At 42.4% G+C, this 18681-nt stretch overlaps 1 protein-coding gene across 1 annotated transcript in view; it reads right to left on the reverse strand.

Moving 5' to 3' along the window:
* Nucleotides 1-18681, reverse strand: part of LOC144764150 (complement C3-like) — a 604987-nt gene that overhangs the window by 191983 nt on the left and 394323 nt on the right. The window contains exons 28-30 of the mRNA XM_078650287.1: nucleotides 8078-8170; nucleotides 7279-7482; nucleotides 3638-3713 (exon numbers count right to left, since the gene is read on the reverse strand). Coding sequence (XP_078506413.1) covers nucleotides 3638-3713; nucleotides 7279-7482; nucleotides 8078-8170 — 373 coding nt within the window. The remainder of the gene's footprint in view (nucleotides 1-3637; nucleotides 3714-7278; nucleotides 7483-8077; nucleotides 8171-18681) is intronic.

Raw genomic sequence — 18681 nt, forward strand, 5'->3', positions numbered from 1 at the left:
TTAAGTTCTGTGTGGAAGCTTGGGGATAAGCCTGCCTGTGGAGTTCTGGATGATTTGTAGTCTTCTACTGAGTTGCTTGGTTATCCCAACTTGCTGGCTACAAGTGCGTGAGTGACAGTTTTTCTAGTGTTGCTTGGGAGCCATTTGAAGATCTTCCTCGGCATCTTCAGGGTGTGGAAGCAGGATGTAGTGACAGTGTTGATCTGTGTGGTCAAGTCCAGTTTACTGTTGATGATTGTTCCGAAGTTTCTGGTGTGGATGCCTGGTGTAGGTGTGGGTCCGAGTGCAGTGGCCACCAGATGGAATCACATGGTGAGCTATTCGCCGAAGATCACTACTTCTGTATTGTCAGTGATAAGCTTGAGACAGTTGACTTTCATGCAGTTAGTGACTTTGGTCATGCAGGCAGTAAACTTGTCTCTTGTGTTGGTGGTCTTATCTAAGAGGGAGCAGGAGTTGCATGATCTCGGCATAGGAGAGAATGTTGATGTCATGTGCATGGGTGATCATTGCCTTTTTGGAATGGTCTCCTCTTTACTCCATGGGGGGAATGATATTAGTATCCAAATTGTTCTTGCTTTCATTATTGCTCTATTATTTTGAACACCTTCAGGTGAAAATCACTGCAGGATTCTTTAGGAAATTGTGCGCATTGCTGGGGACACTGATATGGAGTGGAGGAGGACACAGATTGGCATTGGGAAAAGCTATGCATCTTTTATATTCTGAAAGCATGGGGGAACAGAATTATGAAAGTTATTATATGGCAGCACAGTTGCAATGGCTCATGCGCTGGATAGGGGTAGCTGGAGACGCAGGGAGCATAGAGATTAGATGATGCTTAGTGCACTATACTCCAGTAGATCTCTTATGGGACAGGTTTATGCTGCCTCCTGACACCCTAGGTCTGCAACCATGAATAATTGGTGCCCCATCTCAAAATCCCAGCATATACGGAAAAAAAACATGGGTGGAACATCTTTCTTTGTTCAAGCAGCCAAACTATAGAATTCATTACTCCAAAACAGAAGATCCACAGATAACCATCTTATCTTCAGAAGATTACTCAAGTGCTGGTTCTTCCCTACATGAACACCGTTTTAAAAATACAAATGTACATCAATAGTATACACAATACACCAATGGTGCACATAAATGTGTTTGTAAACATGTTTACTTTGATTATATGTATGCATTCCGATATGTGAATACACACACACACACACACACACTTTCTTATAATTATGCTTAACAAATGTATATATTACTTATGCTTAAAATATTTACACTCCTTATATTTATGCTTTACATGTATATGGTGCATTACATAAATAACATATAAGTATTTGGCTACTTGCTCATTATCAGTGTATCCACATATAACTAGATCAATACACTAAAAAAATGTAAGGTGATGAGTGTATTCTTAAGGGCTTATTATCCTATATTACCACATCTGTCAGAATATGATTATAGCAGTTGTATTTATAAGCCCTTCACTGATGAAATGTTGAAATATTGAGGTGCAAATGTAATTTTGGAAAATTGAATTAAAAAAAAAGAAAAATTATAAAAAAACGAAAAAAAAGATATTTTAAATTAAAAATGGAAAGCATAAGTTGGTAAATATTTATCCATGCACATATGGGACTTCATCCAGTACAATTTGATATCGCCAGATTATTTTGCATATCTTGTTAAAAACTCTATGCATGTATACCTTTTATCTGTGGTTATATATATCTACATGTTTATATTTTCCTACCACTGCAGAGAAAAACAATATTACCTATTCTCCCCAAACTACTACTCCATGATGCATCCTATTCCTCTTTCAATATATCACCTACGCCACTCTGACTCATCCCGAACCTCTTTTACTACTATGAACTCCCAAATAACTCTTTCTAAAATCTTCCCTCCTCCATTCAGCTTTTATCCTATTCATCCTACAAACAGGTTCACATGTCCACCCCTCCCAATAACAACTTATATTTCCCTCTACTAATCCACCTTGAGTTCTAGAGTAGTGTGCTACTCTCCAAAAAGCACTTTAATGCCTCATCAGGGGTAAGTAGCGTTATATATAAACAATTACAATTAATCACAGGTTGAAGTGATATGTGAAATGCCTAGGAGTGCAAGTGCCTTATTCCATGGAGCTGGCCCTACACTCACTTCTAAATACACAACCCAAAACAGAACAGTTGGATGACAGGTTGTGTACGCAGGCCAGATTAGAGACAGTTGGAGGTTTTTAACCCCTTGCATGCTGATGACGGCCCCCAGCCATCATGCACTACGGCGCTCGTGTGCTGATGACGGCTGTGGGCCGTCATGAACCCGCCCACTTGCGATTTTGCCGCACAGGCGCAGAATCGCGGCCGCATGCAAGGGGTTAAAGTAAAGGCAATTTGGTTCCCTTTGAAGAGTTACCTGCAGAATTAACGACATGGCCGTTTCTCCAGTATAGAGCACGGCCCTGAGAGCGAAAACACTTTGAAAGCAGGGTTCAAGTGAGCTGCTGAATAATGACACTCCAACCTTATTGCTGACACATGGGGAAGGCAGAAGAGTGGTTTTGGCGCTGATCCATTAGTTACACCGACCCTTGGTGCAGATATTACTAAAATACGACTACAATCGGAAATCAATCAGGTACAGAGTGTGCACGTATGCTGGAATATACTAGATCCATGAATCAAATACAGCAGCTCAGATATACACAAGTACATTGTGTTTGAACATCATCTGTCTACATGAAGAATCCAGTACTGTAAAAGAAAACAAATGATTTACTTGTAACTGACGTTCTCCAGCATTGGTATTTTTCATGCAGTGACATACACCCCACTATAATCTCCGGTGAGGCTGTTGGCTATTCTTCAGTCTGCTGTCACCATGCCATGAAAATGTGAAAGGCTTTGAAGCGTAGCAGTCCAAATAGTGGGGTGGAGGGGCAACTTAAGCGTGTTTGGATACAAGTATTGCATGAATGTGCTTAATTTTCCAGCAAGAGGTTGAGGAATATTTCAAATAAATGTGACTCAATGACAAATTCAAAAGGTAGAGAATTCAGTAGTTAATTTTCTCTTTCATTCACACATTAGCCCCTCCTTCGGCTCGGCCATTCTTTAATGCCTCTCGTGCCCCTTTCTCTTGCTGGCCACATCTTCGTTTCCATTCTTGCCTCTGTAAGCCGATCTCCCTCCCCCAAACTTTATTCCCTTCTTATCTTCTATTCATTGAAACAAATGCCTTCCTCTCTCTCACTTGTTCCATCTTTAGCTGTGTTCTTCCCCTTTTGCCCCTTCTACTGGACTTTTCATCTTTAAAAGCCAGGCCCTCTGTCTCCTTCAAACACATTCGCGATCTTTTGGTCCTTTGTTCCCCCTGTGGCCACATTGTTTTCTTTTCCAACGTCTCCTCCTATTTCTTTTCCTCTAGTCTCTTTGTTTCTTCTTTTCTCCCTTCTTGGCCCAGCACTCTCCAGAGTCTTTTGACAATACACTAATCAAATCATCTCTATCAGCAATCCTTTAACCAAAATATTACAGTAACAAAACCTTAGAGTTAGGAGCGATCTTTTGCAAATTACAGATAACTCAGATGGGCCTATCATAAAGGATGTTCTTACCATGTGCTCGATGGTCTGTGCACAAAGGCCGCATAGGAATTGTCCTCCTTCCGGTACGCCAGCTGCTGTGTGTAACCTTAAAGCAATCACAGTTTAATATTTTTAGAAATAGGCCTGCACGGGTGTAAGCTCACTCCTTACGTCATAAATGAGTGAGTATTGATACAATGATGAAGAGGCGATCTAAACATGCAGCCATTGTCACTGACTCATACAGATTGCATGCTGTTTTTAACCGAATGTGCCCTTCTACAATATATGGCTCAAATCTTTGACCCAATTTTGCCAGTAGGAGCCTACTTGCCTTTTTTCTTTAAAGCAGCGACTGCTGCAGAGTTTTTCTTGCTGGCCAGCAGTAGCACCTGATGTCAATCCTGTTAAAGGGCTGGAGCGCATGCGCACCTCTGCATCTTGTTTTGCATCATGTCTTTCATACTTATCCATGTAATCAGCAGCTTACATAGTTCCTTGAATGTTCACGGATGTAGTTTGGGCTTTGCCAAGGAGAAGGTTTACCCGTGACAACCACACTTCATATATTTCAGCTGTTTTTCTTTTTAAACAATTGTTTGTATTGGTTTTTCAAGTTACAGAGGCTTACAGGTATACAGTGGGATAACGAAGTGGTGCAGGAACATAACTCAGCTCCGTATACAGTGGTGGTGATATTATTAGCAAATTTACCTGCACATGCCGCGGATGGGTGCCTTAAACCTCTGACGTCCTCACGATGCAAGGCCGTGGCCTCGACAGTTGTCCACTTGATGAGGGTCTGAGTCCCGGCCTCCACAAACTGGGTCTGGGGGAGATTTCACTACATAGCGATGATATATTGAGGTTTTGGGGGGTGGGCGGCCGACCACCGGGAGGCCTGCAACCCCCGGGGGGGCTTTGGGGCCCTGGAGGGAGGTGGGTGGGCGACCGGAGCTGCAGGAGTGGGCACTTTGGGCTGTCTGCACCAGTTGGGCTTGATTTGGGCTGGGATCTTGGGCTTCTTGGGCTGGGTTCCCTATAAGACCGGACATTTTCTGTCACTGACCACCATTTGGTGGCAGTGACACAGCAGCCGGCGGGGGTTGTTGTCCGCGATCTTTTTCCCGCCCTCCCTCCTTGTTTTGAGAGCCGGTGCATCAGGGTATTGAGGTTGGTGGGGTTTTTTCGTGTCGCTGGAACAGGTGCTGGTATGCAATACAGGAGGATGGCGTTTTTCTTAGTACAATAGGGGGGTAAGTGTAGGATGCCTGGGATGTTTGTCAGGGGGTGGGGAATACAGATGTAAAGGTATGTTTAGTTGGGTACTGACGCAGGTTGTAAGGAGGGATGCTGTGGTTATGTTGTGCTTATGTTGTGCTTATGTTTATAATGTGCGGAACCATTTAGGGGAGGGGTTGGGGGATGTTAGTGACTTCATGTTTAGTGAGGGGTAGTTTTGTTCGGCACATGCCAAGGTTTTGCTCTTTAGAGTGCACCTGCTTCCAATAAAGCGTCCTTTGTCACACCTTATTACTGTGTCTGTGGTCGGTTCCTCCCCCACCCCTCTGGTGGGCCCCAATGCAGCTGGTTTTTGAGTATTGTTCCAATTTTACTCTATGTTCCTATTGTGCACTCTCACGGGCTCTCTATTTGTAGGACTGTACTTGTATTTGTAGTGACTGTTGGCCAATCACAGGCTTCAGGCTGGTGTGTCCGGCTTACATACGTTCCTAACACCGGAGTCACACCTGTCTGTTGTATGCTGTTGGCTGTGGAAACCTTGGCCAGTGTTTTTTGTGTGGGAGAGGATGATAAATGTCACAGGGGCACTCAAGCCTCTGACTTTCTCGGATTATCCTGAGGAATTTTTCGCTAATAATTTGTTGTATTATCCGAAAAATTGGATCATTTAGGAAAACATCATTAGTAAGGTGTAAATTGGGGACACAGCAAATTACTGACTAAAATGCAGGTTTATTTATTTTTGTTTATTTATTTATAATATTTATTTATTTGAACACAGCAACGTAGCATTAGTTGTAGCAACTGAACCACGGTCAATAAGGTCATTGGCAATGTTGATTAGAGCATATTTTGGTGCATGTTGGATACTGGTTTAGAAACAATACAGGCTAAGCAAACATTTACAACAGATATGTTGGCAAATTTACTGAGCATAAATACATATCCACATACTTACAATGTGAGTAGTAGGAAACCATAGCGGGGCTCAATTAGGTTGCTAAGAATAATTTGCCACTTTCAAGCATAAGTAGGTGAGATTTTAAAGCAGTGTTAAAGCAAGAAAAGAGGAGATTAAGAACAGTTCAGCTAGGAGTCAATTCAAAGGTTATAAACTGAGCAGCTTGAAAGATCAGAATTCAGAAACAGCACACAAATGTTTGGGAATGACAAGGTTTATGTCAGACAAGCGACCATTAAGGGATGGCACATATCTTATTTGCATATGATGTAGGTGGTTAGGGGTAGTTTTAGGGGGTTATTACGATTCTGGCAGTCCATGGACCACTAGACTTGTGGAGATGGCGGTCTCCCGACAGCCCTATGCGGACCAGGGCAGTTGGGCTGCCCTGGGACCGCCGCCAGGGATTAAACATCCCTGGTGGTAGAACGGTGGTCTTTAGGCCGCAGTATGCTTCGTGGGGCTGCTGCGGCCCGCCAAGTATATTATGAGTATATTATGCCCCTACAGGGCCCCCTGTGCCGCACGCCATGGTGGATACACACAGGAGGGCACAGCATGTGCCCCCATGGGTGCATGCACACCAGTACCTACACGGCTGGCACTGCATGTGATTTCAAAGAGGAGACAGTTGGTTTGGATAAGGTGAAAGGCTAGTCGGAGGTCGAGTATGTGACTGTAGTGAAGAATCTGAAGAGTGAATCTACTGTGATTTTGATGTTTGTGGTTTCACCATGTTTTTGAAAATGCAATATTTTTGGAAAGGCCCTTTGAAAATGTTCAAATCCAATTGCTTTCTGCATTAAAGGTTTCCACATTTAATTTTGATTCTTATGATTTAGACGTATCTTTTATGATTGTAAAAACAAAAACTGAGGTGACATGGTGTGCAAAATAACGAGGGATTGGGATGCAGCTGAGAATAATTACTAGTGGCTGAGCTAATTAAAGCATTCAATCCATCACTTTTTTTTGGTATACTTTAGTGTGTTGACCTACGTGGGACAGGTATGCCCAGTCGTGGCTCCCGTGCACACTGTATCTCCGGAACTAAGCTGTACCCAGCTGATGAGCCCATAACTAGAGTGAAACTGGTCCTGGGCTACTTGTGTTCCAGTTCAGGGAGGACCTGGCTAGGCAGCTGGGGCTGGACTGTTCTGACTGGAGACTGATTTGCATATAGGTGAGTCCAAACTGAGGTAACATAGTGTGCAAAATAATGATGGATAGTGATGCGCCCAGAGTAATTAACAGTGACTGAGATTAATTCAAGCATTCCATCCATCACTTATTTGTATATCTTTTATGATTGAATACAGTACCAGGGATAGTAAAGTATCTAGTACACCACGTCTGACCGATTTTCCTCCCAAATGCCTTTCACCTTCCCAGACCTGGCTCCATGATGTATCGGTTTTCTGCCATGAGTGCCCATTATTGCATAGACCTTGAAAAAAATACTCACCCTGCTGAATGAACTTGATGGCGTCCGCCCTGCGCTCGACGCCGAGTCTCTCCCATTGGTTGGTCTTGTCGAGGTAATGAGTGGCGATGACTGCCGGGGTCATGGTGATCATATTCTGTTCCCCACATCCTACGGGCACTGTGATGAGATGCTTCAGGTTGGCGCCATCGATGGAGTTCTCCACGGTTTCCCCCACTATATCTCCTGTGAAGAGTCGCAACGAGAGTGAGCGAAGAGACATTCATACATCATTAAAGGTGCCTTGGCAATTGTGGCACTTATTGATTGTGCACCTCTTTTTTCCAGTAGGACTGTCAACTCTTCAGTACACTGGAGATAAACCACACACCACAATTTCTGTCAGGGTTTATTATTTCTCTAGGATTTAATATTTCAAAGATATTTTTAGACTTTAGCTCGCTGTCAGGCTGTAAATTCAAGGAAATGTGTGTACAAAGGCAGCCTAGCTGCGTCCAATCTGAACTTTCTTATACTATTGGTTTTCCTTTGTCATGCGTGTACACGACAGCCAATCAAAGAGTGTCTGTCTGCCTGTATTGAGGCCATTGTAGGCTTTGCTCGATTGGGCCGCCCCAAATGGTCACAGGAGCCTGCCATAGCACAACAACTGGCCTAAAATTGCCTCCTGCTCTTGCAGTAGAGCTGATTTGCACTACCAGGAAAATTGCTTTACTGTCTTTCAAACTGTCAAATTATATTGCTCACTTTGTCCACACCCTTGAAAGATACATTTGATATTCTCTAGCACTATGCTAGATATTTTTTCTGTGGCACTTACCTTTCACACTGATGAAAGTAACCGGCTGTGTGTTTGGAACGACGTCGAGCAACGAAACGGGCTCTATATCAATTTTCTGAACACCATTTTGTCCTGGATAAAGAAACAAAATGAAAGAATTACACGGTCTATTTCATTTCCTTCATCAAAGAATATAATCTCCAGCGCATTTCTGTGGAAGATCTCCCTAATATTTTATTTTTATTTAATTTTTTTTCTTTAAAAGAATAAATATTTTTATAAAGTGCAGTCATCTTAAAGGTATCACTGTGCTGTACTTTAAATCAAAGAATAGTCAGAATTATGTTACAATGAACGGTGTAACACCTATTTTTATAAAAGAATGAATGAGCATATAGATCAAGGAGAAAATATGTCTCATGGGAGGGAGAGTTGGAAGAGAAGAACAGAGGAAGTGATGATCTATAAAAGAGAAGATGTCTGTCGGCTGAGGAAGGGACGAGTGATGTAAAGAGAGAATGGATAACACAGGTAAGGTCAAAGACAGAGCAAGGGACAGAACCAATAGGAGTGAAGGGAAAAATTTATAAAAGCTCATAAATATCAATCAATTGCCCTGAGAGGAAAGAGGGTAAAGGAAGTGAGTGGCGTCAGGTCTGATAGTTTCGAATAGAAAGTAAAGGCAAGGCTACATGCAGGGGTGAACATACAAGGGTGGATGGAGTGATGACGCTTATCAGCTAGTGATCTAGAGGGATGAGGCAGGAGTGAGCAGGAGAAGGGAGGCAGATTTGTGTCTGACGCGTTTCCCATTGTCACCTGGTGAAGAGCTGAGATCACACAGTGAACACAGAATTAGCTGGAAAACCATACTCATATCAGGTCTGCAGCTCATTTGTCAATGCTCTCCATAGTTCCAACCCGTTATGGCTGTTATAACCCCCCAAGGACTTGGAGGGTGGCTTTAGGCATTTCGTTTGTGTTTTTGAGATTGGTGGGAACGACCTCTCAAGTACAAAGCTCTGCTTTCCTTTCCAGGTCAAGGGTGGTTCTTATGACTTAATGTATTTGGTTCCAGAGTTTGGGTGCCAGGCACAAGAAGGGGGGAAACATCCTTTACAACGCAACTTTTACCACGCAGTGCCTTTACGACGCAACTTTTACAACGCAAACCATTACAACGCATTGCGCTGGGGGGCTCTCTAGGATAGGGAATAGGTTTAATGTACTATCCAATACCTTCCCTACTATCCACGGGGACTGGAGTTGGAATAGTAAATTAAACTATTCACTATCCAGCGCCCCAAAGCACTATGCGTTGTAATGGTATGCGTTGTAAAACTTGCGATGTAAAAGCATGCGTTGTAAAAGCATGCGTTGTAATGTCGTACATCCCAAGAAGGATTGTCAGGTTGGTTGGTTTTTTAGCTGCAGAATGTGTTATTCACCCTCACTTGTTTCTCTTAGGTCTCCGAATGTGTGTATTTTACCTTGTAGATCCGAAACAAGCCCTGTATGAACAGCTTTGTGTGTTATGCAGACGATTTTGAGGGTGATGTCTCCTTCTAATGCTAGCCAATGGAGTTGCTTAAAAACGTCCATGACAAGGTCTGAAATCCTGGTATTTGTTTAGAACGGAACTGTTATGTACAGGGTGAGTTTGAAGGGGTGAAATTGATGATATGGGAATCCTGTCTAGAGTGGGGCTCCAGCTTCCTATATATAAGGAAACTAGAGCTTACTCCACGGTTCAAGTCTTCTAGCAGAAAAGTGATTTGTATGTGCCACTTACATTAGATTTTAGATTAGTGAAGTTCAGAGTACTTTCAAGTGAAGTGAGTGCCCAAGAGATTTGGCAAATGGTTTCTGACACATTACAAGGCCATGTAAACCTGGGAATGCACTAAAAAGAAATGCCTCCCCAGAGAAGGCGTAACAAGGAGAAACATCTTTATTTCTCCTCGTTTTTTCCTCTTTCTATGTGTGCTACATTGTGCAGCACACATAGAATGAGGAAAATGCATCTCATGATTGTTTTTGTGCAGGAAGGTACCCCTTCCTGCACAAAAGCAATCCTGCCTACAACACAAACAACCTTGAACCATGGCGCAAGGGTACCTGCACTGACGCTAGGCTGCCAACACAGCAGAAGCGCAAGGGAAAAGGACAGGAATGCACCATGTTGGATAGAAACTGTACATTCCTGACTTTCTCTGTGACGCAGCCCGGCAAGGTGACTTGCTGCACTGCCCTGCGCCACTCAAGTCATTAATGTGTCCCCTAGTATTGGGAGGATCTTGGCAGTAATGTGAAGTGTGGTGGATTCTGTGCTGTGATTTGTCCTGCATCCTGACTTGTTAAGGTTATTATTGGTAATGGGTGTAGTGAGTTAAGTTGCTACTACTCTCTTACTGAGTATGTAAACAACTGGTAAACTTGTCACTGGCTTCAGGTGTGAAAGATTTTCAGGGTCAAGATTCTATTTCTTGAGTAAACTTGTTACGTGTCCTGATTTAAGTACACAGGGGGAGGTGCTTTTCATCAGTGATATGTTTACAATCTCGAATTGAAAGGGCATAATAGTTGATGTGGATGCTCTGATCACTCTAACTGGAAAGGCTTGTTCTAACTGTGGGGGTGGATTATTGACATAATGATTTTATGCAGCTGGGCCATATTTAAATATTACATATTTCTTCAGCACAGAGCGGTGGAGGAATCTCTGGTCTATTCCCTCATTTATGGTCTAGATTTTTGTTGCAAATAATTTTGTTGATGGACTTTGAATGATGGGTTCTTTGATTAGATTAGTGTATACATTTTATAGTTTGGTCCTATTTTTAAAGAAGGAATATCTTGATTTAATCATTAAATGATAGATGTATTAAATCTTGTTTAACACAGCATAGCAATCAAAGTTGCTGCACTGCATTGCACAAGGGGAAAACAGCACAGAGGCATATCTACAAAGAAGTCTCGCAGCTGCTGTCATCTCCTACTCTGGTGCTCAAGTAGCCTGCTTGGTGCCCAGCACTAAAGTAAAGGTGTGTGCATGATCTCTGCCATAGGTTTTGTACTGGAAGGGTACCCTTACAGCAAAAAAAGTCTATGCTTAGATTTTTTAAGAATGTTTTCCCAAATTGTGTGTGCACTGCATAGTTCGGCACACCTGCAATATTGGAAATATTAGGAGAAATTAAAATATTTCTCCAAGTTAACGCCAGCCTCACGGAGGTGTTGTGGTTGGGCTCAAATGTCAGCTCGTAAATGTTAGTAGACATAGATTTGATCAAAAACCATGCATTAGTGGGTCCCACTCATGGAACTCCTCCTCGACACAAACTAATGTAAAGCAGCACAAATCACTGGGGCATATTATCAAGGAAAGGCGATACATTATCGCCGCTTTTATCGGCAGGAAACTGCCGATAAAGCGGCGATAATGGCCTTGATAATATGCTCTATGAATTCCAATCGAAGCCCATGTTAGATGTGAACACATCTAACATGGGCTTCGATTGGAATTCATAGAGCATATTATCAAAGCCATTATCGCCGCTTTATCGGCAGTTTCCTGCCGATAAAAGCGGCGATAATGTATCGCCTGTCCTTGATAATATGCCCCACTGTTTTTATTACTTTTAGGCAACTTCGTGCTTCTTCCTCTGTTCTCATAGAGCTTGTAGGGCAGCTTCTGATTTTGAAATGATCCATTTTTCTTTTATCCAACTTCCTGGCTACTCATTCGCTAATGCTCAGCTCGCTGTTATACTAAGGTTTAAGAAGATTTTTTCAGTTCTTTTTTTATAGAGCAAGTGGAGCTAGTTCATTGGTGATGTTGGTTTTTGATTTTAGGTAGAAGTTATCTTGTGTGATAACTTGCACTCTTCCTGCCTGGATAGCCGGCCAAATGTTCTTCATTTGCAGTCTCCATTTCTTGGTGGACAGGGGTTGAGTTTTATGGATGGACTGTTGTCCGTGTTGAGAATATAGTGGTATGGTGGTCTGGTCAGCCAATAAAGAAACAGGCCAGGACTTAGATGAATTTTGGTTCTACAAGGATCCTGTCTAAGGTGTTGCTTTTTTGTGAAATGGGATTCCGCATTTACTTTAGTTTCCTGGTACAATGCACCTTTTCAATGTTCCTGTGCAAACAGGAAATCAGCTAAATATATGTTATTGGTGAAGTGGAGGAACATATTTAAAATTAATTTCTCCACATGCTCCAAGAAGACAAGGATGTGGTAGGGAAGGTGATAAGAAGCGGAAACATCTGGCCGTATTGTGGATTGGATTTAAAGAGATCCATTCCATACAGACCAAGGCGCTCTACTTTTAAATGGCTGATCTTCATGGATGAAGGAATAATGTTAAGGCCGGCCTTGTTTCTGTGTTTAACATCATGGCTTGTAGGTGAGTGGTTAGCAGTGCCGGAAATGGAAAACATTTACTCCATGAATCCATAATGTGGCAGTGGACAGGTGGTGGAATCACCAGGCGAGTCATGAAAAGCTGCGTCTGTTAGCCAACTTATACATTTATTTTTAGGAACTCTGCCCCAAATAAATTGGCGTTATAGCAAACAAATGATGGGCGGAATGCTGACAATGCAAACATTCTCCCCCAGTCAAAGGATCTGGGTTAAATACATTGGGCCTCATTTATGAGAAATGACTCACCGCTGCGTGAAAGCAGGGATGCGTCACTTCTCAGTGCAAACTTCTTGCGACATACCTGATGCATCATATTTAATGTATGACGCATCATGTCGCAAGGAGTTACAGATATGTCAGTATTTCTGACGTATCTGAAAGCGCAAAAGTGACGGTTTGCTGGAGTGTGCCACAAAAGTGACGCAACTCCAGCAATGCGCCCTTTCACATGGGGCAAGACCCATGTGAAAGGGCCTGCGTCAGTCTTACGCCTGCTGTGAGGCAGACACAAGATTTTGACGCAACGGGGTCCTAGAAGTGACGCAGTGAAATCTCATAGATTTCACTGCATCACTTCTACGATGCTTTTTGCGGGGGAACGCCCCCCATGCATACATTATACCTGATGCAGGTATAATGTAGCGCAGGGGTTTACAAAGTGACGCATCTGCTTAGATGCATCACTTTGTAAATAGTGCGCAACAGGAGGCATGTTTTACGCCGCCGATGCGTCACAAAAAGTGACGCATCAGAAGTGCAAAACTGGCTCAAGACCTCATAAATGAGGCCCACTGTTCTTTTGCCCAACACGTCACCCCAGTTTGGACCCAGCCATATGCATATAAATTGGCAACGAAGACAAATGCATCAAGAAATGTGTTCTGGCTTACTTAATTAGTCACAAAGAGACTGCATTTTATGATATCTTACAGGGTTAAGGTGCAGAAACCTTTGTTTGCCTAGCTAATTTCAGAGAATAACTGTAAAATAAATCTGATATTTAATCTGCTTCCTGTAGTGATCTGTGTCTTGTATGTTCTCAGTTCTGACTCATTCTTATCATCTTTATTTATAATATTTAAGTTAGAACAGATGATCAACTGAACTAGGCACAAGAAGCAGCCGTGGCCTGTACAGGTAGGAGCGGTGGGGGCAGGGTGAGGGGATATTTTGACGGAAGATGAGCAGGGAAAATTAAATAAATAAATAATTTGCCCTGGTCTTCGTCCGTCAAAATCCCCCCTCACCCGGGCCCACTGCTCTTACCTGTACGGGCCACGGCTGAAAATAAGCAGGTAAAACATGTGATGTGCAGCACAATACAACATTCTTGTCATCATAGGTACAACGTCCAATGCACAAAGATGAAAGGAACAGGGATCCTCTTCCCCCGTTCTGAGTAGACCCCCTCCTTTCCTCTCACTTCCCATTCTCAAATTGTGTCAGCATTAGGATGTGTGCTCTACCATTTGTACATAAGCTGTGACTGCCTGTGTGACATGGTTATCCCCCTACAACCCCAGTCTGTGTTAGCCCCCCTAGCATCTCAGCCCACACCTGGCACTCTTCCGCTACCTCATCATCTGTCCACACTTCCCACATTCGTCGTTCCACCGCCAGCGCCCATTTTTCCATATTCCTTATTTATAGGCTCGTACTGGCGATACAGGAAGTTTTTAGATCTCCTTCTTTTAGAGTGACAAATAAAGTTTTACTTCAAAATTTGTCTGGTATTATTTATTTTATACCCTTTTACTTTTTGTTTTCAAAATTCAAAAAATTCATTATACAAAAAAGACATACCCAAATACATTTATCATACAATTTGTTCAAAAACATATAAAGAACGTTACATATAACAAACAGAACATATATCTGAATTTCATATATACATTAGCACAAGAGCTTGTGCATCAACATCATTAATCATTATTGCACTAACTTTCCTTAACAAGAAAAGTTCTTTATGCTCAAAATAAGGAAAAATCAAATGGAGAAAGCAATCTATGTACAAAACAATACCAGTTAGACTGAGAGAATTAATCAAAACATCAGTCCAACACAAAGCTAGTTATTTTAAGCAGTTGTCGGATGCTTGTCTCCAATTGGCCGACGCTTTTCGAACTCGCTATTTTACTTTGCGTGTTCTCGTCAGGGCGTGATGACTCTATCCTGTGGGGTTTGTGCAAAATGTGAAAAAGAAATGACGTCAGTTCCCACTAAATCTCAAATAGCATAATCAAGCAAAAAAGCTCCAACTCATAGATGCATACCTTATACAAAACGTCACTGGTGGGTGGGGTTCAGTATGTGCTATAAAATTCCCCGTCGCGGTATCTGAGGGGGAATGAATGGAAGGGAATCAGAATCAATTATGTATACCAATACAGAGCCAGATGCCTAGTGCCAAACACACGTGATCCTCGCTCCTACCTTCGAGTGATCCCGTCTCCTTCCAAAATTGAATTTATGGTTCTCCCTTTGTGTATAGGGGAGCCCCCCTGGTTACACTGGAGCCTGCCAAAAAGGAGAGGATGGTAACTAAACCATGTCATATCCCTTATCGGTATTGTGGTTCTCCAAAATTGTTAAAAATGTACCTTTGACTTTAGGTTTATAGCGTGGTCTAAGGTCCGCTTAATCTTGGTTTGTTCACCTTGTCACAACAGTGCCTCCCGACGTGACGCCCGGGTCCGTACAATGTTAGCACTCTGCCAAAAACAGAAACGAGCGTTCAGTTAGCAAACCGCTTATTGGCATTGCTTTCAATTAGCAAACCGCTTGTTGGCATTGTTTAAGACGCGCTCGCGGTTTTTTCAAGGGCAAAGGGCACCTACCTAGTTCCCTCTGTTCAATCTGCATCCGTCTCTCGTAATGGCAATCCATCAGTGCGCCATGTTTGAGAGAGGCGTGACTATTTTATTGTCACATGATTCACGGAGTTCTGGGACATGTAGTCCACTCGTGATTTGGAGAACACACACAGGGCTGATTTAACTAAAACACAAGGAGTTGTATTTTATTGTCGCATAAATCACGAAATTCAAGGACATGTATTCCAATCGCTTTTATAATTCACGGGGTTCTGGGATATATAGTCCATTCGCGATTTAAAGGACACACACAAAAATGATTTTACTCTAAGACATGGAATTAAATTTTTGTTTTTTATTTTTTGTCACAAGATTCACGAGATTCAGGGACATATAGTCGACTCGTGATTTAGAGAACACACATAGATCTAATTTTGAATATAAAACAGGGAGTTTTATAACCTGGAAATTTCCGACATGGAATTCAATCCAGTTTGAAAACTGTTGAATCGCAAGATTAAATAGGCTTCTTTCTTGAGTAGAACATCATCCACATCCTGGACTGTTTTCGTGAGTCCTATTGTATATAGGACCGTCCATTTGAAATCGGTCTCTGAATGACCCTGTTCTATAAAGTGTTGAACCATGGGTGCCGATACCACTTTAGTTTTGATCCGCGATCGATGTTGTGTAATGCGAGTGTTAATCTGTTGGTTTGTTTTCCCAATATAGAGTTTATCGCAACTACACGTGATTGCGTAGACCACATTCCTGGTCTTGCAATTACTGAAACTCTCATTTCTCCATCGTGTCCCCCGGTGAATAAATTCACTGCCCTCAATCGTTGATTTGCACGAGACACAGTTACCACACCTATGATGGCCTGTTACCTGTTTCATGCCCCATATTGACAGCAGATCGTGTTTTGGTTTTTCTATCCTTACATCTGCCCGTACCATGTGTTGACCAATACTCCTGTTCTTTTTAAAGGCAAAAATAGGTTTTGGAAATGGACATTCTAAGTCTTCCAACAAATGCCAATTTTTAAGTATGGTTTGTCGCACTTGGTGGGCATGGGGACCGAACGTAGTCACACAGACAAGTTTGTCTAGTTCTTGTTTCACTTTACGTTCAAACAGACACTCCCGTGGTGTAAATCGTGCCCTCTTGCGTGCATGTTTCAGTAATTTGGCAGGGTAACCCCTGTTGGTCATCTCATCGCAAAATTTCTGTGCATGTTGGTCATAGTCTGCTATCTCAGAGCAGTTTCTTCGTATACGAAGAAGCTGCCCATAGGGAAGATTAGTTCGCAAATTCCTAGGATGGGCACTACGGTGATGAAGGATGGTGTTTCTATCTGTCCTGAAGAGAGAAGATTTTAAAACACCATCAGTGCAACTTATTTCAACATCCAGAAATGTCATTTTTAAATTACTGTGTTCAATCGAAAACTTAATGTCCGGATGTTTGTGGTTTAGCCATTGATGAAATTCAAGCAATTCGGTGTGGCTCCCCTGCCACAGGAGCCACACGTCATCGATGTACCTGAGCCACTGTTTTATATGTTTTTTGAAAGGGTTATTGTTCTCCACGAACTTGTTCTCGTATTCCGCCATAAACAATATGGCCATCTCCGGCGCATAGGGGCATCCCATGGCTGTCCCCTTGATTTGGGCGAAAAACTCGTCATTGAAACGAAAATAGTTCTTTTTAAGTGTCAATTCCGCGATTTCCAAGATAAATGAAGTTGGGACCCGGTGGGGTCTTACCCTCATATCTAAGTACAATTCAATGACTTCCAATGCTTCACTTTGTGGGATTTGTGTATATAATGAGGTCACGTCCATTGTGACCATGATCTCACTCGAGGGGTCAAAATTCATTCCCTCTATGATTTGTAGGAGTTTTTCCGGGTGCGCATTTCCCATGGTATTTTTTGCCTGGGTTTCGATTGTTGTCCCTTCTCTAAAAAAGAGACCTGCTTTTTGTTATTATTGCCTCTTGTTGTAGAACCCGAAGAGTCGGATGAGGATGATGTTTCAGAAAAGGTTTTAAACCTGTTGCGGGAGCGCCCCTGGTAATTATACAATGCCCCCCTTGAGTCAGCCTGGGAGTAAAAATCGTCTTTCAAAAACTTAATAGCCTCAGCTCCATTTTCAAACATCGCACTTAGCACCTCTGCACAGCAACAAAATGAATCTGACAAACTGATCAGATTAAGTAAAAAACACATTAGAACAGAGCTGCACGGCCATTTTCTTCTGAAACACCTCAAGGGAGGCACTATTCCTTGGGGGCTCCAGGTGAAAAATGTGCCTGTGATTTTCACAGAGGATGCCGAATACAAAAGGGGTTTCAGTTGTATAAACACCAAATGTAGCAGGGATCTGATGGTCCATACCATCGAGACTGCACAACGCCTGTGCGCAAAAGAATTAGAAGAAATAGAGGAAGTCACCAAAAGTATCCAAGAGAGCCAGTTGGTCCCTGATGCCAAAGCACTCCTCGAAAAAATTGAAAAAGAAATTTTGTCCTTCAAGGACACTGCCATAAACAATAAAACTACCCAATACGAGAGGGATTCAAAATCCTTTACTTTAGAGAAAACCTATCCGTTTTTGAAAGACGATTTTTAGTCCCAGGCTGACTCAAGGGGGGCATTGTATAATTACCAGGGGCGCTCCCGCAACAGGTTTAAAACCTTTTCTGAAACATCATCCTCATCCGACTCTTCGGGTTCTACAACAAGAGGCAATAATAACAAAAAGCAGGTCTCTTTTTTAGAGAAGGGACAACAATCGAAACCCAGGCAAAAAATACCATGGGAGATGCGCACCCGGAAAAACTCCTACAAATCATAGAGGGAATGAATTTTGACCCCTCGAGTGAGATCATGGTCACAATGGACGTGACCTCATTATATACACAAATCCCACAAAGTGAAGCATTGGAAGTCATTGAATTGTACTTAGATATGAGGGTAAGACCCCACCGGGTCCCAACTTCATTTATCTTGGAAATCGCGGAATTGACACTTAAAAAGAACTATTTTCGTTTCAATGACGAGTTTTTCGCCCAAATCAAGGGGACAGCCATGGGATGCCCCTATGCGCCGGAGATGGCCATATTGTTTATGGCGGAATACGAGAACAAGTTCGTGGAGAACAATAACCCTTTCAAAAAACATATAAAACAGTGGCTCAGGTACATCGATGACGTGTGGCTCCTGTGGCAGGGGAGCCACACCGAATTGCTTGAATTTCATCAATGGCTAAACCACAAACATCCGGACATTAAGTTTTCGATTGAACACAGTAATTTAAAAATGACATTTCTGGATGTTGAAATAAGTTGCACTGATGGTGTTTTAAAATCTTCTCTCTTCAGAAAGAAGACA

Source organism: Lissotriton helveticus, chromosome 1_1 (genome assembly GCF_964261635.1).
Source record: "Lissotriton helveticus chromosome 1_1, aLisHel1.1, whole genome shotgun sequence".
NCBI lineage: Eukaryota > Metazoa > Chordata > Amphibia > Caudata > Salamandridae > Lissotriton > Lissotriton helveticus.